This window comes from Taudactylus pleione, unplaced genomic scaffold, assembly GCF_031769625.1.
Source record: "Taudactylus pleione unplaced genomic scaffold, aTauple2 ptg000302l, whole genome shotgun sequence".
In the NCBI taxonomy this organism is placed as follows: domain Eukaryota; kingdom Metazoa; phylum Chordata; class Amphibia; order Anura; family Myobatrachidae; genus Taudactylus; species Taudactylus pleione.
In genome coordinates this window covers 6,661,892-6,685,594 of record NW_028284703.1, presented here as the reverse complement: position 1 = coordinate 6,685,594, position 23,703 = coordinate 6,661,892, and the positions used below count along the sequence as shown (strand labels likewise).

Below are 23,703 nucleotides of genomic sequence, written 5' to 3'. Positions count from 1 at the left end.
GCGGTTGGAATCCAGACAGCGGCTGCCCGACATGGGTGAAAATCCTGATTGTCCCTAAGGTGAGTATAGACTAACCTAATTCCCTCCCCTAACCCTAACCTTCCCCCCTAGTGCCTAAACCTAACCCCCCTGTTCCCCGCCGCCTAAACCCAAGTCCTCCAGGGTGGGGTGCCTAACCCTCAGCCCCCCCCATGGGTGCCTAACCCTCACTCCCCTAGCCTAACTCTAACCTCCTGGGGGGGTGCCTAACCCTAAGCTCCCCCGGGAGCCCTGAACCTAACCCCCCCCGCACGGCTGTCCGCGCCCGGCGCCCAGTCTCTCGGCGTCGGTAACATGACAGGCATCATTTAACCCTCGCCGGGATAAAGCAGTTGGGAAGCCGGCTGTCGGGATTAGGTCCGCCGGCTTCTGACTGCATACCATGTATTAGAGTTAGGGGGAGGTTTAGTGTTAGGGGTTAGGCACTAGGGGAATGGTTAGGGTTAGGCTGTGGGGTGGGGGGAGAGTTATAGTTAGGCTGCAGGAAAGGTGTTTTAGGGTTATGGGGTGGGTTATGGGTTAGGGTTATGCTACTTACCCTCAGGCATCGGGATTCTGACTGTTGGGATGCCACTGTTGGTATTCTGACTGCCGGCATCGAGACCGCCGGGATCCTGTACCCAATTCCTTGTAAATACATTTTCCCTTATCCTGCAAGTCATAAACATTAGAAAACTCACCTCTTTAGGCAAGTTTATCACTCCTAAAAAGTTCTCTAAAACTCTTTTTAACCTATTATAACATCAATAAGCAGTTCCCTCAAAATGTATTCTCTTTTGTGCTAAAAAACCCCCAAACTTCTGACTTTGAAAATCATACATCCTGTATTACTGGATTATTTGTCCCCACTAAATTATTTTCCCCATTGCAATCTGTCTGGCCAATACCTATGCATGATTGGGGGACATGCAGGGTTGCCGACATTTACCTCCCTCCTTCCTGGGAGGGATCTGTAGGGCTTCCACACGGTGGCGTGTCACGGCAAAAGGGGGTGTGGCCCAGAAATGATGCAACATTGGGGGCATAACAGCGCGATCGTATCAAGATGGCCCCACCTCCTCTTCACAATGCCAAGATTAATGGCATTGTGAAGCAGGGGGCCGGGCCACGATGACACGATTCAGCGCAACTCGCGTCATTGCCCCCCCCCCTCCCGCGCTGCCGGGGATTATACAGATGGGTCTCTGGAGGCCGGGAGGCTTGCCAGCCTTTCCGGAGGGCAGGGAGCGGCACCCGATTTTCGGGAGGCTCCCGGCCGAATCGGGAGGGTAAGCAAGTATGGGGACATGTGAACTAAAGTATTAAAAGTCTATTCTCTATTTTTTATTCTCTATATAATTTACGGTAATGTTTAAAATATATTGTAATTATAATCAATTTTTTTTTTTTTTTAAGATTGCAAGTTTTGTGTTTGCTCTTAATTCTATTTCATGATAATAAGTTGTCTGAATTTTTCTCCTGATGTTTAACTTACTGTTGTTTTAGATTACGTAATGATGTTGATGCAAAAGAGGTCATTGGTTGCAAAGAGTTCAAACCAGGTGGTAAACAGCACATTTAGCATTGTAAAAGCTTTTATAGTGATGTTAGAGACTTTAATTGGACACCTTAATAAGGAAAAGCTCCAAGCTGTTCATTAGTTTATCCACATTGCTGCCATGAATATTTATATCCCACAATTACTAGATCTATGTTAGAAATCGAAAAAAATATACTTCAATTCTCTGTCAACAATGTGACAAACACTTCATGCATCAAGTGAAGATCTTGGTCCCTTAACCCCTCGGTCAGTATCATTTACAGACTTACATTTTAATTACCGTACATTGGTGGCTTTTAAAACAGTTTAACGTTGGAAGCTAAGCTTATTTATTTGACCTAGTCAATTTTGTGTTCTTTAAAACATAGCTCGAAACTGAAAATTACACAATGATAAAGCAAAATCATATACCACAGTACATAATACATGTCCTATCATTTATTGATTCTAGCCTACCTACTGTACTTGTGAGTTGAAAATTTCAGCTGACATATTTTAATTTCAATTTAAAAAGTTAGAAGTCTAAGCTTTCACATCCCTCTCCATTCCCTATTTCATTGAATAGAAACTTGGAACGAAGTCCATAAAACTGCTTTCAGTTTTGACTTTATTAGTTTTTTATTTTGTTGCAACGATGGTACTGTATGTAATAACGCTATGAGAAACTGCATTAAAGAAACTGATGCACTTAAATGTCTTTTTTTTTTAACCATAAGACATCAGAAAATATATACAAATATTTGCCAGTCATGATTTTGCAGTTGGGAAATACTAAAAAACAAGAAGTTGGCATTGAGACTTTTAAGGATTTAAACACTCGCACAACCGCAAAGAATATTCTATCTGTAAATATCTCCTTATAACAGAAAGTATTCACATCAATCACTGGTGGATATGAAAATTGTATACATATATAGCATTAAAATTGCAGAGCAGCTGGTACCATGTACAATATGGGTAAAACCGAGCCCTCGCATATTTCTTTTCCACTGTTGGATTTGTGCAACTTGGGGTATATTTACTAAAGTGTGGGTTTTCCGAAATGGAGATGCTGCCCATAGCAACCAATCACATTCTGCTTAACTTTTATATAGCACCTACTAGAAGATAATAGCTAGAATCTGATTGGTTGCTATGGCCAACATCTCCACTCCTAAATACCTGCACTTTAGTAAATATACCCCTGTAACTCTTCATAGATCTCGTAATAACAAAATATGGTTCAATGGCTTCCCAAATGGTACTCTAGGTTGAACAGAGTGAATATATTCTGCTATGAGAGGCACTTATTGTATTATTTTAAGTGGAGGGTTTGCGGTGTATAAAAGCAATGATTTTGAATCAAAGCACTGTAGCTTTAAGTGAATCAAACTAATGGGTAAATAAAATTACATATGTTTAGAAAATGCCATTGCGACCGACGCAATGCGCAACAGTCTCCACACTGTACATTTGCTACTATGTATGGCCGAATATTCAGCTTAAAACATATGATAGCAGGAGTCTGAATAATAAAACTTACATTACACATTAATCATGATAGAAAATGATGTAAACTTTCCAAATGAAATGTCTTCATTGCAAAAGTTGCCTTGAATCAATATACTGTATGGCTAAAACCTCATTTGTATTAAGTACAGGTGGGTTACTTAGCAGCTGATATAGTGCTACTATTCCCCAAAAATCTTATCGAAACTACTCAATTTAATCAATATAATAGAAAAATACTGTTCTTTCCAATAAACTTTCATTTTCATTCATTGTTTCAATTATCAGAACACTTTACAGTACTGACCAGATTCTTCTGTTTTTGCAGGTACAATATTGGGGACTCGCGTGAAAAATCTCTGGATTGATTTAACTGATGTTATTTTCCCAGTGATGCTTTATACAAGTTTCAGAATTTCATAATGACCTCATACAGTCAAATGAAACATGACATTGGACAGGTGCTGGTTGATATTCATTTGGATAATTATTGCTCACTCTTCCAAACATTAGGCTACCAAACTGTTTCAGATTGTGCCCAATTAAATCATGAAATGCTGCAAGAGATGGGAATATCACTTACTGGACATAGGAAGCGGATTCTCAGGAAGATACATGAATTACTGGAGAAGGAATGTTGGATTCCTGAGCATTCTACTGCAGAAATAATGAGCACAAGCACCTTAGTAAAAAATGGTGACAATATTACAGCGGTTGGAAAAACATCTCAAAGTCTTTCACAGGAATCTAGGAAAACACCCATCAGTTCATCAGTGGATTGCAGGCCATCAGACCAAACGGGTAACACCGAATCCATGCAGCTCAAACAGGATGACCTGGAAAAACCAAATGGAAACTCTGGGGATTACAATGATATATTATTAGTTAATAGAGGACACCAGGACTCTGGGAATTCTGATTTTTTTGAATTTCAAGGACCCATGGTTGAAAACGATTTATATGGAGAAATTTATAATGATCATATGAAGAAGACAAAAGAAAAGAAAGTCCCAACAAGATCGTTCATATTAAGAAATAGACCAGTTCCAGACCTGCCTGTTTCTGTCACTGATACATCCTTCAAAAGGTGAAGTTTATTGTAATAATATCAATAATATCTGTATGAACAATTAGTCCTGATAACATTACTTACATGTGGTGATTTCTGATATTGTTGATTCAGTGTTCATTAGGAAATCTTGTGTATTGTAAGAAATAACTAACCCCCTTAGCAGTCCCTTTTCATTCCCTTGACATATAGAAAATCATGCCAACTTTACAGGGTCTTGAAAATGTTGAACTCCTCTGTAATGAATTATAGCCTTACAGCCATGGAGCAGTGCTCCTGGGTACCCTGTGCTGGCCTTGCTCCCCCAAAATATGACATCACATGAGTGGACAGGGCTGCCTGCAGGAGAAGTGTGGAGAGCTGCCCAGATGCATGGGTGTTTACCCTGAGCGTCCTTTGGAGGCTCCAAGCAGCACTACTGAATGCAGGGTGTTGTTCCAGGTCATCTCTCTGAGCTAAATGTATATCTCTGTTGCTTGTCCCCCAGTTTTTCTTAACCAATGAAATACCACAGAATATTTTAACACCTTTAAGGGATTTATTATGTTTTTTTCTAAAATGGGCTGAGAATGGGTGTGTCTCTACACCTTTTTGAATATTTATGGCATGTTCTGCCCATCTGATTTTCAATTGTCTTTTTGTTTTACTTACATATACCATTGGTTTGGTGTAGTTGTATGTGACTATCTTGTAATTTTTTGCCTCAATAGTGAGGTCTACGAAATTGACAGTTGAGGAACTAATATTATAAGCTAAAAGTATATTCAGCGAATTTCTATTCAAATATTCACAGAATTGTTTTAAAATAAATTTCTCTCCTCTCCATATAAACAAGACGTCGTTGATGTATCTCCACCAAGGCACCAGATTTGTGCTCCAGCCATGCTTACTCCAGAAATGGGTCTCCTCCCATCTGGACATGAATAGGTTGGCATAGCTGGGCACTAACCTGGTGCCCATCACAGTACCGATGTCCTGTTTAAAAAAATGTCCATCAAAATGAAAATAATTATTTTGGAGGATAAAGGATATTCCCTCTAGAAGAAATTGACCTAAGGTAGTATCTAGGTCAGATCTTTCCAAAGTATTTTTCACTGCCTCTATACCATCCTGATGAGAAGTTATAGTGTAGAGGGATGACATGTCTTCTGTGACAAAAAAATAATCTTTGTCCCATTTAAACATCTTTAAATGGGACATCTTTAAATGGGACATCTTTAAATGGGACATTTATTTAAAATATCTTTCATGTTTCTCAAATGTGACTTTTCCTTGCATAATTTAACTGTGATTGCATTTGTCCCAGCTACAATAGGTCGACCGGCACTGTATATTTTTCATTAATAAAAAACTCTGATATTTCTTTATTCAGAATTCCAAGTTCAAAATATATCTGAACTAGAGCTCTGAAAGTACAGAGTATGTTGTTAGGGATATGAGTTTTTTTTATAGGTAATGTTGTTAGATGGACCGAATTTTAAACCCCTAGACAAAACTGACTTAGCAATATCATTGAAAACATAATTTTTGAGGTTAAACATTTTTACCATTCCCTCCTCTTCAGGGGTATGGTCATTTTTTTCAACACTTTTCATAGAAGCCTTCCTTTTTCTCTTTTTCAGCTTCCTTTTATGGATTTGTGCTTTCTCTGCTCTTTTCCCCTTTTAATCGACTTCTTTTTATTTTTATTGATCAATGTTATATTGGCCTCTTTTGAGCTCTCCCCTCTCTATAAATATACTATTCTTCAAGGTGGTTAAACCGGTTGTAGGTGGGGATTACCCATTCCTTGAAACATTCTGGATCCCTCTATCGGTTTTGAGGCATTTTTGGAGACTGATATTGGTTTTCAAGTTTCTCAGGAGTACTATAATTATTCCATGTAAAGAACCATAAAAAGAAGAAGTTTTATTGGAAAATGTAACATTCTTTTTGTGCCAATGGTAATTATCCCAATGGTCTGAGAAGTCTTGATGTCTATCTTTATTCGGTTGTTTCTTTTCATATCTTGCTTGGTTTACTTGTGATGGGGTACCTTTTTCTCTAAGATATCTTTTCTTATTGAAATTTTCCTTTGATATCGAGGTAGAAGGTATGGGGGTGAAGGGAACTAATAAGGACTTATCAGTGTGAGGACACTACATGCTAAAATTCACAATACATATACATATGCATGCTTATTACATTAAATCCAAAGGTAATGTTGTTAGATGGACCGAATTTTAAACCCCTAGACAAAACTGACTTAGCAATATCATTGAAAACATAATTTTTGAGGTTAAACATTTTTACCATTCCCTCCTCTTCAGGGGTATGGTCATTTTTTTCAACACTTTTCATAGAAGCCTTCCTTTTTCTCTTTTTCAGCTTCCTTTTATGGATTTGTGCTTTCTCTGCTCTTTTCCCCTTTTAATCGACTTCTTTTTATTTTTATTGATCAATGTTATATTGGCGTCTTTTGAGCTCTCCCCTCTCTATAAATATACTATTCTTCAAGGTGGTTAAACCGGTTGTAGGTGGGGATTACCCATTCCTTGAAACATTCTGGATCCCTCTATCGGTTTTGAGGCATTTTTGGAGACTGATATTGGTTTTCAAGTTTCTCAGGAGTACTATAATTATTCCATGTAAAGAACCATAAAAAGAAGAAGTTTTATTGGAAAATGTAACATTCTTTTTGTGCCAATGGTAATTATCCCAATGGTCTGAGAAGTCTTGATGTCTATCTTTATTCGGTTGTTTCTTTTCATATCTTGCTTGGTTTACTTGTGATGGGGTACCTTTTTCTCTAAGATATCTTTTCTTATTGAAATTTTCCTTTGATATCGAGGTAGAAGGTATGGGGGTGAAGGGAACTAATAAGGACTTATCAGTGTGAGGACACTACATGCTAAAATTCACAATACATATACATATGCATGCTTATTACATTAAATCCAAAAAAATGTTGTGAGGTGGCGCTTATCAGACACAAGGCAATAAGGACTAATAACCTATTTTAATCACAATCACAATATCACAATAAAAATGCAAAATAGACATATCCTAAAAAACACATTCATATGTACATATTAAATATCCAAACAGTAAAATGAATCTCAGCAGGGGCCTAAAAGATGGCCTATATATCCTGATTCCACACGGTACTAAACAAATACTGTAGGTGCCTGTGTTGTTTCAAATAATTGAAAGTTGATATTTATGTAGCCACAATGATTCTATAATGTAGCAGACAATGTTGCAGTAAAGTTAATACTGTATTAAAGGTCTAGTGAAAAACTTCTAAAAGATCCTTATTATAGAATGTCCTGAGTGGATTTTATATACTCACAATCCTGGATTAGTATAAAATGTAGGAAATGATCCAGCTCCTCACTAATTAGGCTGTATGTGTGAGTGAGCTGACGTGTCCAGATCATCTGTATGCACCAGACACACTGTGCGGCTCTCTGTCAGGAGACCCAGCGTATTCCAGCAGTTGCCCTGCGTCTCCAACAAAGTAATGAGAGCAGGGTCCCTATTCGCAATAAATTGCAGTGGAACAACAATGTTCTTAATACAGCGACTGGGTATTTACTATCAGTTAAAGCAGCATGCACCCTCTAATAACAGCTTCCATAATAATTGTAATAAGGTGAGGGGCAAACAGAGCAGCGGAGTCCAAAGTCTGGCACTTGTAGTCTCACCCTCAAATGGAATGTCCGCACTTTCTGTGGTATAAATCCATAGGTTGATTCTCAGGTCCAGTGAGTATACAATATCTTAGACAAACTCCTTCTGTATCCTTAACATGTTTCTCCTCACATGGAGGCTTTCTCAAAAAGGCAGAGAAATGCATTAAATGCCCATTTAGTGCAGATAATAAGCACCAAGGAGCTCATTCAGAGTCGGTCATGAGCGCTCACAACCAACTCGATGTTGCCCCACAGTGCATGCGCACGACGGAGCCGGATCCATCGCGCGCATGTGCGAGACCCGGCTAACAACGGGCGCTCCGTCGTTAGGGGTCTCATAGCAGACGGGGCAAGCTGTCGATGTTGAGTGACAGCTCGCCCCGTTTGCTGGGAGGGCCGGGGGCGTGCCCGGCCAAATGGAGGCGTTCCCGTCGGAACGCTTGCCATTTGGGGGCGGCCCTACTGACATCATTGCTGATGTCAGTGGGGAACTTCCTGCTCAAACAGAGCAGGAAGCTCCCTGGGGCTTACGAGTGCCCAGACCCTACCCTAGGGTCTGGTCGTAGGCCCCGATGGTCGCGATGGTCTTGACCATCGCGACTATCACCCATGTCGGTCGTTAGAGCTGTGGGTGTTAACCCACAGCTTAATGATCGACAAGGAGGCGGCCGTTCAGGATGCAAGCGGCCGACCTGATTCAGAGCGACTGCTTGCATCTAACGACCGCCTCTGAATGAGGCCCCAAGTTCCTTGTAGTGCATGAAATATCATTTTAGAAAAAATAAATGAATCTTTTAAAACACAGTTACTGCAGTTTCACTATGTATTGTATTTATTGTTGTCATCAGCAAAACAAGTTTGACAGACGAAATGACATTGCACTTTTTTAAAACAGTGAATAGCAATCCATGGTAAAGGTTATCACAAACAATTTCACAAAAATAATAAAATTAAAATTAACTAAAGAGATACAATCATAGCATTCAACATGCGCACAGCAGATGGAAGAAAACTAACCCTCAAGCGACTCGTACGTGCCCGAAGTACTCTAAACCGCTTTAAAGATGGGAGCTTATCAAAAAATTCATGAAATGGATGGCTTGGATCCGATATGATACCTTTGGTTCTCTTTAGAACCCTAAGCCCATAAACATCATGAATAGTTGGCAACTGCACGCCAATGATTTTGCTGGCGGTCCTAACAACCCGTTCCAGTGTACTTCTTTCACTCGCTGTGCAGTTGCCATACCAGATAATGATACCAAATGTCAGAATGCTCTCAATTGAGCATCTGTAAAAGTTTAGCATAGTTACTTTGCTAACTCCCGAGGCCCTCAAACGTCTTAGGAAAAACAAACGCTGTTGCGCCTTTGTAATTAGGGACAGTGTATTTAAAGACCATGTCAAATCTGCCGCAACCTGGATACCCAGAAATTTAAAAGACTCAACTATATCAACATCCTGGTTGTTAATAGACACTGGCAATTTCTGCTCTAAACATCTCCTACGAAAATCAATTACCAGTTCTTTTGTCTTGTCACCATTTAGGAGCAAGTGATTATCACCACTCCAAGAAACCAAATTTTTGATCTCTTTCCTATAATGGGACTCATCATTCCTGCTAATTAACCCAACGACTGCAATATCATCAGCAAATTTGATGATTTTCACAGAATCAGAAGTCGACATGCAGTCGTGGGTAAATAGCGAGCATAATAGGGGGCTGAGAACACAACCCTGGGGAACACCAGTCTTAATCAACACTTCCCCCGACACAGCACCTCCAATTCTAACTACTTGTGGTCTATCAGTTAAAAAGTTTAAAACCCAGTTACAAATAGACCCACTTAACCCCAAGTCAAACAACTTAGATGTTAGTGAGACGGGAATAACCGTATAAAAAGCAGAACTAAAATCAACAAAGAGTATCCGAACATAAGAATCCCTCACTTCCAAATGAGCTAAAATAGAGTGAAGTGCTGTAAGTACCGCATCATCAATGCAACGATTTTTCCTATATGCAAACTGAAAAGGATCAAAATCTGCTGGGAAAAAAGATTGAATATGTCCTAATACCAGCCTTTCAAAGCATTTCATTATCAATGAAGTTAGTGCAATTGGGCGATAATCATTAAGGCATTTTACTACCCCCTTTTTTGGAACTGGAACAATATTTGCCTTCTTAAAACATCTCGGCACTACACAATTAAAAAGGGACAAATTAAATAAGACCGTTAATATCCAACTTAACTGGTCTGCACACCCCTTGAGGACTTTACCGCTAATCCCATCCGGGCCGGCTGATTTACACAAATCAACCCGACGTAGACATTTAATCACATCATACTCCTCCAACATAAGAGGAGACTCCCCCACCCAGGGAATTTGGGGCGTAACAGAAAAACTATTCTCTTGATCAAACCTAGAGTAGAACAGGTTCAAATCTTCAAATTTTATGTCTGCATTAATGGGTGTGTTTTATTAATTTTCATCTATTCAGACACAGCTATTATTCATCGTCAGTTCTAAAATTTCATCAGGGTTTCAGTGCCCACAAGACAAGTACCTAAATGCAGAGGCGATCACATGTTTTTGGCATCCATCTGGGCTGCACAGGACCGGATTTACCGCTAGGCAGCCTAGGCACCCGCGGTTGGGCCCCCCGATATGTAGCCCTGACCATTAGAAAGGCAGGTTTCTCTTGTAGATGTAGTAGTTTTTATTTACAGAAGCTCCATTTGGGGCTCAGGCCAGTAATATCACTAATATTGACACTGGGCTCCGTTACTGAGCCTCTGCAAAACATCTCCCAGCAGAGCACCGCGCAACGTCATGATGTCACGTGGCTCCGCCCCACACTCCCGCACTGCTACTGAGTCCTGGCAACTCTGCATAGTGCAGACAAGCCCAACCCCAGGCTCAGCCAGCCCAGCCCCAGCACACACTAATGTGAGGAGCAGGGGGAGGCACCTCTCCCTGCCCGTAAGCTCACATTGCTACCTTCATGCAGAAGGTGTACTGTAGGCAGAGCCATAAGCGCCGAATGCTGATGAGTTGGAGGAGGGCACAGTGATGCCTTCAGCACATAATCACCTTTATCCCCGCTCCCAGCACAGAGAAGTGGAAGACCCACAACTGGCCACCTGCTCTAAGGTAAGTGTGACTGTGTGTGTGTCTCCATGTTCCCCTCCCCCCACCAGCAATGTGTGTGTCTCCATGTCCCCCTCCCCCCACCAGCAATGTGTGTCTCCATGTTCCCCTCCCCCCACCAGCAGTGTGTGTCTCCATGTTCCCCTCCCCCCACCAGCAGTGTGTTTGTCTCCATGTCCCCTCCCCCCACCAGCAATGTGTGTCTCCATGTCCCCCTCCCACCACCAATAGTGTGTGTGTCTCCATGTCCCCCTCCCCCCACCAGCAATGTGTGTCTCCCTGTCCCCCCCGCCACCAGCAATGTGTGTCTCCATGTCCCCCTCCCGCCACCAGCAGTGTGTATGTCTCCATGTCCCCCTCCCCCCACCAGCAGTGTGTGTCTCCATGTCCCCCTTTCCACCAGCAGTGTGTGTGTCTCCATGTCCCCCTCCCCCCACCAGCAGTGTGTGTGTCTCCATGTCCCCCTCCCCCCACCAGCAGTGTGTATGTCTCCATTTCCCCCTCCCCCCACCAGCAATGTGTGTGTGTCTCCATGTCCCCCTCCCCCAACCAGCAGTATGTGTGTCTCCATGTCCCCCTCCCCCCACCAGCAGTGTGTGTGTCTCCATGTCCCCCCACCAGCAGTGTGTGTCTCCATGTGCTCCCCCCACAGTCACCAATGTGCATGTCTCCCTCCCCCAGTCAGCAGTGTGAATTTCTCCATGTCCACCTCTCCCCACCTACCAGTGTCCTCATTCCCCCAGTCACAAGTGTACGTGTGCTTCTACATGTTCCCCACACCGTCACCAGTGTACGTCTCTATATCCCCATCACTCCATCCACCAGTGTGTACATCTCCATGTCCCCCTCCTCCCCAGTCACCAGTGTGTACATATCCATGTCCCCCTCCTCCCCAGTCACCAGTGTGTACGTCTCCATGTCCCCCTCCTCCCCAGTCACCAGTGTGTACATCTCCATGTCCCCCTCCTCCCCAGTCACCAGTGTGTACATCTTCATGTCCCCCTTCCCTTACCCCAGTCACCAGTGTGTATGTCTCCATGTCCCTCCCATTCCCCAGTGTGTATGTTTCCATGCCCTCCCCAGTCACCAGTGTGTATTTGTTTGTGCCCCCCACCCTACTGGTCACAGGTGTGTATGTCCCCCCATGCCCCAGTGTGTCTCTGTATCATCTTTGTGTGTGTCTGTGTGCTTGGCCTTTGTGCTTTCTCCTTTCTTTACCTTTGTCTTCCATGACTCCCTTTATATCTAACCTCTCCTAATTCTATCTTTTATCCCCCACTACCCATCTTTTTCCTGTTCCCCCACCACCGACATTTCCATTGTGCCCCTGCCACTGTTCCTCTCACCCTGCTCCTCCTTCCACCACCCACTTGTCCCTCCTTCTCCCCTTACCTTCCGCCTCCTTTTCTACTGAAGACGATGGGGTCCTGCTGGTCGATGATCAGAAATGGTGAGGAGAAACCTGGGGATGGCGGGTAAGCACAATCTTCTGTTTAAATTATAATTTTTCTCTATAATGCTGCTGTCGCTGGTGGAAACCCTGAATAGCACAGATATTAGGGTGGTACTTGTATCGCCACAATACCTGTTCTTTCAGCAGTTTAAGATAATAAATGAAAATGCTTTATTCCTTATAGAATATCTTTAGTTTGTCATTTTTTTTTGTTGTTGTAGGGGTGGGTGGGGGGTTCCCAGACCAGTAACTTGCCTAGGGCCCCATGAAGTTAAAATCTGGCTCTGGGGCTGCAGTTCAGGTTAACACACCAATACAACATCCTTATTGTGCTTTGGCCACATCTAGACTCTCCCTTGCCCTGTCTGCATGCTCACTCCATTCCCGTCCCTGCCCCCTTGTCATACACAGTTGCAAATCCAACTTGAATGTTGATTATTGACGCGCAGCATAAAAATGATGCACATTTAACCAAAGTGCTAGTTGCAGCTGAATAAAAGCTACGACTTGCATAACTTTTCCATAACAACCAATCAGCTCCTATCAGCAGGGCAGTAACTAGGGTAGTGCGGCCGGTGCCATCGCACAGGGCACCACAAGTCAGGGGGCACTGTTTGGGCTTGTAAATTTTCTGTTTATTATGATTCTCACTTGTAGTTTCCACTTATTTCATCTCCAGCATCTCCTGGCCTCCCCTATGTCTTCCCTGGCCCTTCCCCATGAGGCCATTCACCATTTTTGGGTGCGTTATGTCCAGGGGCATCATAAGAGAGGAGGGGGCCCATGTACAGTCCCCGTGCGGGGCCCTCTCCTCTCTTCCCGATGGCCGGCAGCCGACTGACGCGGCTGGCCAGCCACCAGAGCATTAGTAGACTCTGGGCACTAGAGTGTGCCCTGAGTCTACTGCGCATGCGCAGAACACCGGAAGAATAGCCGTGGCGGACATTTTCCCATTTTATGAGCAGTGCTGACACCCACCGCAGGACCACGGACAGGTAAGTTTAAAATAATATGGATGCAGGGTGTGTGGTCCGGGCACCCATTATAGATACACCACTGGTTATGTCCCTATTTGAAAAATGGGGGTGGTGCCAATGCTCTGCCTATCAGTTACAGTATCTAGCAATGTCCATGAAATGACAGTTAGAAGATGATTGGTTGCTATTGGTAACTTCTCCACTTTATCTCTCTCAAAGGTTTAATCATACTTACCTACTTTGCAGGGCACCTTTCCAGGACGGGACCTGCTGTTTTCATCTTAGGGTGGCGGTGCCAGTCTATAGCCGTCATTAGGCCCCACCCCCTCTACAGGAAAAAACTGCGATTCGTGGGTCGTGAGGTGGAGCTAAATAACGCATATCACATTGTTTCACCGCGCCCCCTCCCTACGGACCCGCAAATTTCCTGGAATGTCTAACCATCCTGCCCACTTCTCTAGGAAGTGGGCGGGATGCGGGAGATTTGCCTACTCTTTTGGAGGTGCGGGAGGTTACCCGAAAAATCGTGAGCCTCCAGCGACTCTCGGGAGAGTAGGCAAGTATGTGTTTAATACATCTCCCCCTATATGTGTTTTGCAAATAAACCTGTAATAATTATTGATGACAACCGACTATTAAATTATATATCAAACAGTGTTTGAAGGTGACACTTGTTTCCTCTGTTTTAGCTATGCCAAAGAAGTAACCACAATGGATACTAACCCTGAAGGAACTTCTACCTGCAACTTACAAAACCGTGAGTCAATTTCCACTACAAAAACGGACTACAGTGCATATGTATTATATATTCTTTGTTGAAGTTTGTTTTAGGCATGTTATAGGTGTAGACATATTGTATAAGGAAATAGAGTGTGATATTTGTTATTGTTTAAGCTCTTCTCGGGAGTACAGTAATTATGCCTTTGTCTGCAGCACTCACGTACTTTGTACCTTAAGAACTACAAGACAAATAAGGTAAAGAGTGATAAACTTGTTAAATCAATATGTAGCTAGTACCTATAATTGTTTTCCTGAATGAGCAATGGAGAAGTGTTTTGAGGAACTAATCATTTAAAAAAAACAAAAAAAAACTGAAGTCTTACTGCACTACATCCCAGCAGCCACAAGAGGTCACAAACGTTAATGAAATTCAACACACAGCAGTTACACAATATAATACAGCTATATAATATAGCACAACAGAATTAAGCAATACAAATGTAATATTCATAATTAATATTTTAAACAATGTAGTGATGATGATAAGCCATAAATTATTTGTTATGCTAGCGTTTGGAATGGAAGGGTAGAGATAGATAAATAGATAGATAGATAGATAGATAGATAGATAGATACATTTATACTGTAAATTGATAAACTGACCGATAGCAGTGATCAAATGCAGGCATAGATGAATAGAAAATAGATTTACACGGTAGATTGAAAGATTAACAGATAGATTAACAGATAGCAGTGATCAATGCAAGCAAGTTTACTACTTCAGTAGACTAATCATGTGACGAGAGAGAGAGAGAGAGAGAGAGAGAGAGAGAGAGAGAGAGAGAGAGAGAGAGAGAGATTTTGTACTCTAGATTTTACACAGGGCTAGATTAACAATGGGGCGGCTGGGACGACAGCTCCAGGTCTCCACATTAAAATAGGCCCACCATCATGGCAGCGAGATGATGCCCTATTGCCCAGCTGACCGCACAGTTGGCTACAAATCTTAAGTACTAAAATTATATTTCTAGATAACAATAAAAAAAGAATGCAATATTTCACTTTATATGTAGAGAAAGACAGTGGAGCTGGTAGTGTAGGGGATGTACAGACCCATGTAGCACCTCCCACGCAGCACTGGTCACAGCTCCCCTTCTCAGGATGGGCCTTCAACAGGGTGCATGGTATTGAAGGTGAAGACTCGCTTATCACTTATCTATGTGCATCAGTGCTGATAGCGGTGTATGATTATACCAAAAATTAGTTTACAAAGCATAAATTAATAATAGAACACCCATTTGTAATGGTTGTTCAGACAAGTCTATTCAATCAAACATGATTCATTTAAACAACCAGCAGGAACAATCGTCCAGAGTTTCTTTAACTTCTAAAGCTTCCCGCTAGAACACAGGTGAGGGTTGTAGAGAGAGCCGCCATCAGAAATTGTGGGGCCCGGTACCGGCAAAATAGGCAGGGCCCCCCTTCCCCCTTGGATGGATGGAGCAGAGGTGGGGGGGGGGTTATCAATTGATGCATAAACCAGTTTAAAAACTGCTGTAAAATTCACACACACATAAAAATAAACTTATATATATATATATTTATATATATATATATATATATAACTCATATATATATATATATATATATATATATATATATATATTCCATAAACAAAAAACCTTACGGTTTCATATGTCCCATTAAGGCTGCTTAGACATGATCTGAAATTTCACAAAACCTATTGATTTTCTGCCACTAAAACTCCAAAAAGCAAAGCAATTACGATCATTAAGGCTGGCGCCTTAATGGACGTATTCCTTGTGCAATACTGATATGGTATGCCATCACACCCTGTGGTTAATGGCAGATTCAGCACTCTCACAGAATGAGATTGCTGTCACTCACAAAATGGTGCAGCTGCTAATTCATAGAATTGTATGCTCATTGGAATTCACACAGAGCAGCGGGTGTGCAGGAGGAGAACATGCCGTGCGCATCTGTTCTCTTGTGTAGGGAGAGCCTGGGGCTGCCCAGCGTCTCGGAGAGTGCTGGGCATGCCCCCAAAGTGACAAAAACGGGGAAACCGTGAGGCTCCACCCCTTTTACAGCAAGCGGGTGTGCAGCAGGAGAACAGATGCCGTGCGCATGCGCATGGCATCTGTTCTCTTGTGTAGCGAGAGTCTGGGGGCTGGTCAGCATCTCGGAGAGTGCTGGGCCCACCCCCAAAGTGACGAAAACGGGGGATTCCGCAAGGATCTGCCCCTTTTACAGCAAGCCATGCCCACTTTTCAGGCGCACGACCTGTACCTCCTCAATATCTTTAAATGTTGGGATATATGGGTTTGGGAGGTGCAGAGTGCGAGATGGCTGTAGGCATGTGGGGTAGCGGCAGCAGCAGTGGTGCAGAGCAGTGGGAGCGGTGCGGTGCAAAGGGGGCATCAGTGGGTGACAGAGGGCTCACTGGTAGTGAGTATACACCTGAGAAAATCAAATCAATAAGTCACAGATGGACGAATGCAGCAGTGAGATCTACCCGTGATTGGCTCGCGGCGGCCATCTTTGAATTTCAAAAATGGCGCTGAGGCGCCATTTGTGAAAAGGGCACGCTCGATTCTCACCATTGAATTCAATGGTGAGAACCCGCTGATTGGCTGAGAGGCGGAAGGCTCGCCTCTCTCAGCCAATGAGTGATCCGCATTGGGATTTCTGTACTGAAATGCAAGGCGGAGCTGTCATTCGGGCAGCTCCGGTTATCTCCGTATTATTTTTTTTGCCAAGACCCTGGATTGTGTGCAGAGGACCTGATCCACGCATAGGAGAAGGTGAACATGGAATTTTTTTCACAGGTAATCCATTGGATTGTCTACTGGAGAAGAGGACAGATTGGCTTCAGGGATAGATAGGTGAGTATGTGAGATAGTGTGTATGCATGTGTGAGTACATGTGTGTGTGCATGTATGTTTTAATAAAATTATACTTTTCTACGGTGTGTGTGTGTGTTTTTTTCAATATTGCTTTTGCTGTGGAACTAAAGGTACCAGCAAGCCCGTAATGCCCCACATGCTGATACTTGTAGTTCCACAGCAAAAGCCAATATTTATATTTTCAAATGCACCACACTTTACCGGGGAGCTGGAGAGACCAGCTGAAGAATGAAGACGACGGGAAGCCCTGGTGTGCGGCGGCCACGCAAAAGAGCTTACTGGCCGCCGTGCTCCAGGTGAAGGTCCCAGTAAATAATAGATTTATAAGATTGTGTCTGTGTGTTTTATTTGAATATTTCTTTTGCAGGGGTACAATAGGTGCCAGGAGGCCCTTAATACCCCGCCTGCTGGTACTTGTGGTTCTCCAAGAACCAGCATGCGGGGGATACCTGCTGGGACCTGTAGTACTATTGCAAAAGAAAATATTTATATGTTCTTATGCACCACACTATACATAATCAACCCGGCACCCACCGCCCAGGGTTGCCGGGGATAGCCCCGGGCTATTAGCCTGGGCCTGGGGTGCCCTGAGGAGGGGAACCCCTTTATTGGGGAGGTCCCCAACTCCCCAGGGATCCCCGGCCTGGGCTGACTAGCGGTCAGGAGTGATGCTGCGGCTGGGGGACCTGGTGAAAGATTCCCCTGGCCGTGGCATCACCCCCCCCCCCCGCTAGACAGAGTCTGGTGCTGGTTCCTGGGAAATACAAGGGGAGCCCTATGCATTTTTCCCTCTGTATTTCCAGAACCAGGACCGGCTCAGAGCCCTGTGCGGGTTGCGCTAAATACGGGGACCCCTACGTCATTGTCCCCCGTATTTTGGCAACCAGGACAGATTCTCAAAAGCCTGGTGCTGGTTGTGCTTAATACAGGGGACCCCTATGTCGTTTGTCCCCTGTATTTAGCACAACCAATACTGGGGCTCCAAAGCCCGGGCCTGGTTGTTTTCTGGGGGGTAGGGCCACGTCATTTTTTTTTTTAAACACAGGCAGCCAGTCATGGTTGTGCTTAAATGCAGGGAACAAATGACATAAGGTTCCCCTATATTTAGGCACAACCAGCACCGGGCTAGTCAGAACCAGCCCTGGTTGCCAAAATACGGGGGACAACTGACGTAGGGGTCCCCCGTAGGTTATGCAACCTGCACTGGGCTCTGATCTGGTCTTGGTTCTGGAAATGCAGGGAGGAAAAATGAGTAGGATCCCCCTGTATTCTCCAGGACCAGCAGCAGACTATTTCTAACGGGGGGCTGATGCCACAGCCAGGGGAGCCCTTTCACCGGGCCCCCCAGCCACAACATCAACCCTGACCGCTAGTCAGTCCAGGCCGGGGATCCCTGAGGAGCTGGGGACCCCCCAATAAAGGGGTCCTTCTCCTCAGGGCACCCCAGGCCCAGGCTGATAGCCCGGGGCTATCCCCAGCACCCCTGGGTGGTGGGTGCTGGTTTGATTGTGTTGTGTGGTGCATTTTAAAGAATATTTTCTTTTGCAGGTGAACTATAGGTCCCAGCACGTCTCCCTGCATGCTGGTACTTGAAAAACCACAAGTACCAGCATGCTGGGTATTAGTGCCCACTGCCACCTGTAGTCCACCTGTAAAAAAAATATTAAAATAAGAATAACACAACACGCTTTAATATTGTAATATTTTATTTTACAGGTCTTCACCTGGGGGACGGCGGCCTTTAAGCTCTTTTGCATGGCCGCCGCCACCCCAGAACTTAGTCATCTTCGCCTGGCGGGCACCAACAGGGCTTCGGCATTTTCACCTGGCAGGCACCAACCCGCCAGGGCTTCAGCATATTCACCTGGCGGGCACCAACCTGCCAGGGCTTTCACAACTTCACCTAGTGGGCGGCAGCCTGTGATAGCTCTTTTTTGTGGCTGCCACCCACTAGGACTTCCGGTGTCTTCGCCTGGCGAACGCCAACCCGCCAGGGCTTCGGTGTCTTCGCCTAGTGGGCGGCAGTCTGTGATAGCTCTTTTTTGTGGCTTCTGCCCACTCGGACTTCCGGTGTCTTCGCCTGGCGAGCGCCAACCCGCCAGGGCTTCGGTGTCTTCACCTGGTGGGCACCAACCTGCCAGGGCTTCCACATCTTCACCTTTGCATGGCCGTCGCCCACTAGGACTTCCGGTATCTTCGCCCAGTGGGCGGCAACCTGCCAGGGCTTCGGTATTTTCGCCTGGTGGGTGCCAACTCGCCAGGGCTTCGGCCTTTTCGCCTAGTGGGCGGCAGCCTGTGTCAGCTCTTTTGCATGGCCAGCGCCCATTAGGACTTACAGTGTCTTCACCCGGTGTGCGTGCATTAGCCACACTTATCAACAATGTAGCTGTGCCAAGCATGCTGCCTGTGTCATTAAACAAGGGGCTGCTGCCTTGTTATGGGGTGCCCCCCCCAAGTGCAAAAAAAATAATTAATCAAAGTGTTTTATTTTCTGTGTGGGTGAGCGCATTATTCACACTTATCAGCAACATAACTGTGCAGGGGTGCTGCCTGTGTCATTTATCAAGGGGCTGATGCTTCATTCAGGGGTGTTCTCCCCCAGTTCTAAAAATAGTTTTTTTTTGTGTGGTTATGTGTGTTAGCCGAAACTTAGCTGCGCTATAATTGCTTGGTGACACTGCTGTAAGACCGCAGTGAGTATGGAGGACAGTCACATGACAGGAGAGCAGGAACCACATACCAGTCTTGTAGCTGCTGGCAGCAGTCATGATGATGCAAGGCTGTCAACGACATCTATGAAGGCCGATGCCCTAGGGCTTAAGTCTGGCCATGTAAAATCAACCTTTACCCTGTTAAAGAAAAAAAAACCTAAAGCTAAGTTAGCTTTAGAGAAACATAAAATTGGCAATATGCCATTCACTACACGAAGTGTCAAGGAAAGGATAAAGCCTTGGCCTTTATTTATGACTGGTGGTTCAAGTTGTGATGATTTAAGCCCTTCTGCTTGTAGTAGACATATACATTTTTTTTAAATTAAGACGAATAAGACACAGGAACCAACTGTGTGCTCTGAAAAATCACAGATCCTCAAGGAGAGTGCAAGTGTGTCCGCAGTTGCCATGTGTGAGCCTGACCTTTCAAATACTGTACTTAAAGAGGATCCTCCTTACAACATTTGTGTGCCCTCTGTAAATGTGGGGAAGGGCAGTCAACATATTTCTGACATAGAAATCGAGGATGCTTGTGCACCAGGAGGATGAGGATGATATTCCTGTAGTAATTGGTGCTGCCACTAATAATGATGATGAGGATGTTGCTGATGAGGATGTTGATGATGAGGATGTAGTTTGTGCAAATCAGGCAACAAGTTGTTGCCCATGGTATGAAGAGCCCATTGTCATGCCATGGCAGAAGACAAAAAAATCCACCTCTCATGTGTGGAATTATTTCCACCCAAATCTGGACAACAACTGTCAAGCCATCTGTACCGTTTGCAAAGCAAGAGTGAGTAGAGATGTTCCCGGTGGAACGGAATAAGGTTCTTGGATACAGAAGGTTAATTAAGCCACACAAACCAGTATCTTGAAAAAAGATATAATTTATTACAACAAATGACAAGATATAAAAGAATAATAGTTACTTAGCTTCGGAATATAAATGGATACATGATCCAGGAGCCTCATCTTTCAGAATGGAGAGCTGGAACGAACAATTTCCTGGCCACTAACTGCACTCTAGTCCAGGCATAGGGCAGGCCACTGGAATCTCCTTTGTTCTTCGTTTATATAGTATCCTACTTGCATACCCATCTAACGCTTACTAATATGGGCATAAACCTACTTCAAACTACTTTATTGGTCAACTACTGATAAGAAATTTCTAAAACTTAACGCAAGCGTACATCGCAGTAGACAACGCCTTGTGGATTTATGGCCTGTCTGCTTTCCACATTCCTGTACCATTTCATGCCTGATACACCACCTCATGTCTGATACACACATAAGAACCATGAATAGAAATGGCTGTCAGTAGCCATTTTGCTATCCCAATACAAGAGGTAAGGACCTTAACCATTAGGAACCTCCTCCCTCTTGCATCACTTGCAGATCATTCATCAAAATTGTTTGAAAAATGTAGACAGTTTGGCTAACAAAAATGTAACAATGAGCAGTCCAGTGTCACCTAACTGATCCCTCCTCTCTGTACATCCAAGCGCCTGCGATCTCCACCACCACCACCTGCATCATCAACATCTTCAATCTTCATCAGAAGTAGTCCTGCATCTAATTTCCGAAGAAGAATGACTGACTCATCTCCTATCCGTGATTCCTCAGAAGGATCCTTGACTGCTACACCTGTTGCTGCTGCTGCTGCTGCTGTTGCTGTGAGTGGATCTTCATCCCAGAAGGGGACCAGGAGGAAGACTTCTTGTAGTACTTTAACAAAACAGTTGACTGTCAAACAATCCTATGCAATGGGGAGCAAGTATGACAGCAGTCACCCAGTTGCACAGCGGATTACTGACGCCATAACAGCTATGCTGGTATTAGATGTGCGTCCAGTATCCACCATTAATGCAGTGGGTTTTAGACAGTTAATTGAGGTCATGTCTCCCCGCTACCATGTCCCTTCTAGATTCCACTTCACTAGAAGAGCAATCCCCAGTCTATATAAGGACATTAAAAAAACCCTTATTAATGTTCTCCGAAATGCCGTTGTACCCACTGTCCACATGCCCACTGATATGTGGACAAGCTTGACAGGGCAGACTAAGGATTACATGACTCTGACACCCTACTGGATATTTGTATTTCCTACAACAATGCAAACAGCAACAGCAGCAGCATCAAACAAATGTCAGCTCTTTCAGAGGCAGGCTACTCTGTGCATCACTGGTTTCACTAAGAGGCATACCGCGGAAAACCTCTTAAGAAAACTCAATGATATCATTGCAAAATGGTTTACCCTGCTTGCACTCTCCTCGGGATTTGTTATTTCTGACAATGAGAGCATTACATCTGGGCGAATTCCAGGACGTCCCATGTTTTGCTCACACAATTAATTTGATGGTGCAACATTTTTTGTTAAATAATAGGGGCATACAGGATATGCTCTTGGTGGTCCGAAAAATTTCTGGACAAGATTGCAGCACCAGCCAGTACTGTTGAATTTGCCCTGACATCAGCTGAAGCAAGAGATAGTAACTAGGTGGAATTCTACCCTCTATATGCTTCAGCAGATGGTGGAGCAGCAAAAAACCATCCAGGGCTACACATATGACATAGGCCGTGGAGCGGGAATGCACCTTACTCAAGCACATTGGAGAATAATTTCAGTTTTGTGCAAGGTTCTCAAACCCTTTGAACTTGCTACATGTTAAGTTAGTTCAGACACTGCCAGCTAGTCATTCTCCTCATCACACTTTTGCAAAAACAGCTGGAGAAACTGAAGGAGGAGCTGAAACGGAGCAATTCCACTAAGTATGTCGGACTTGTGGATCAAGCAGTTGAATCACTTCGCCAAGATCCAAGGGTCATCAAACTCTTGAAATCAGATCACTATATTTTGGTGACCATACTTGATCCTAGGTTTAAGTCATACATTGTGTCTTTATTTCCGACAGACATAAATCTGAAAAGATGCAAAGAGCTGCTGGTGAAAAAATTGACAGCTGAAGCGGCACGTGACATGGCATCATCTCCTCCTTCATTTTCCGGTCCTGCCAGGAAAAAACTACATTTTAGTAAGATACACACTGCTGGTGGTGATGCAGATCATTCAGCAAAATATGATGATGACATCTGGTCGGGTCTGAAAGAACTGCCTATAATTACTGACATGTCTACTGTGACTTCCTCTGATACAGTCAGAGGATGTTTGACGACTATTTTAGGGATAACATCCAAATAGGCATGTCAGAATGTCCGTTTCACTACTGGCAGGAAAAAGAGCCATTACACAAACTGGCTTTACTTTATTTAAGTTGCCCCCCCTCCAGTGTGTACTCCGAAAGAGTTTTCAGCGCAGCCGGGAACCTTGTCAGCAATCGGTGTAGGAGGTTACTACCCCAAAATGTAGAAAAGATTATGTTCATTAAAATGAATCACAAGTTCCACAAGGAAGACCTTTACCAGCAATTCACTCAACAAAATACAGAGGCACCTGTAATGGTGGATTCCAGCAGGTACATAATATTGTGTGAAGAAGAGTATGTACACACTGATAGGGATGGGGATGACGATGATGACATCTGATCCATCTTACCTATATTGTGAAGCCAGTTTGTGTATGGAGATCGTTGCTACCAATGCCCACTGTGCATTGGCAGCTTGGATCATTTCCACCAATGTCCATTGTGCATTGGCAGCTTGTTTTGTGGGGGCCCAAACAAACCAATAAATTCAGCCACAAGTGGCAGTCCCTGTCACTGAACTAATTGGTTTGTTAAATTGTGCATGTGCATTGTGCATGTCCTATATACTTAAGGGTAGATGGGAGGGCCCATGGACAATTCCATCTTGCAGCTCTTTTCTTTGCATTATGTTTTTAATTTATAGTTTCTGAAACTGCCATCCTGTCGACCACTGTGCAGTGCCACTCTGTGCCATGTTGAAAGCTGAACTGCCACATGTTATTGCCGTCCACTGCTGTCCCTTAGCTTAGTCA

The 23,703-nt window shown here is 43.9% G+C and overlaps 1 protein-coding gene across 1 annotated transcript in view; it reads left to right on the top strand.

The window, feature by feature from the left end:
- Positions 1 to 3,454: 3,454 nt before the first annotated feature.
- The window catches only part of ARAP2 (ArfGAP with RhoGAP domain, ankyrin repeat and PH domain 2), a 309,356-nt gene continuing 289,107 nt past the window's right edge, over positions 3,455 to 23,703 (top strand). Inside the window, exons 1-2 of the mRNA XM_088482970.1 lie at positions 3,455 to 4,154; positions 14,080 to 14,147. Of these exons, the coding sequence (XP_088339096.1) occupies positions 3,490 to 4,154; positions 14,080 to 14,147 (733 nt within the window). The 5' untranslated portion in view covers positions 3,455 to 3,489. The remainder of the gene's footprint in view (positions 4,155 to 14,079; positions 14,148 to 23,703) is intronic.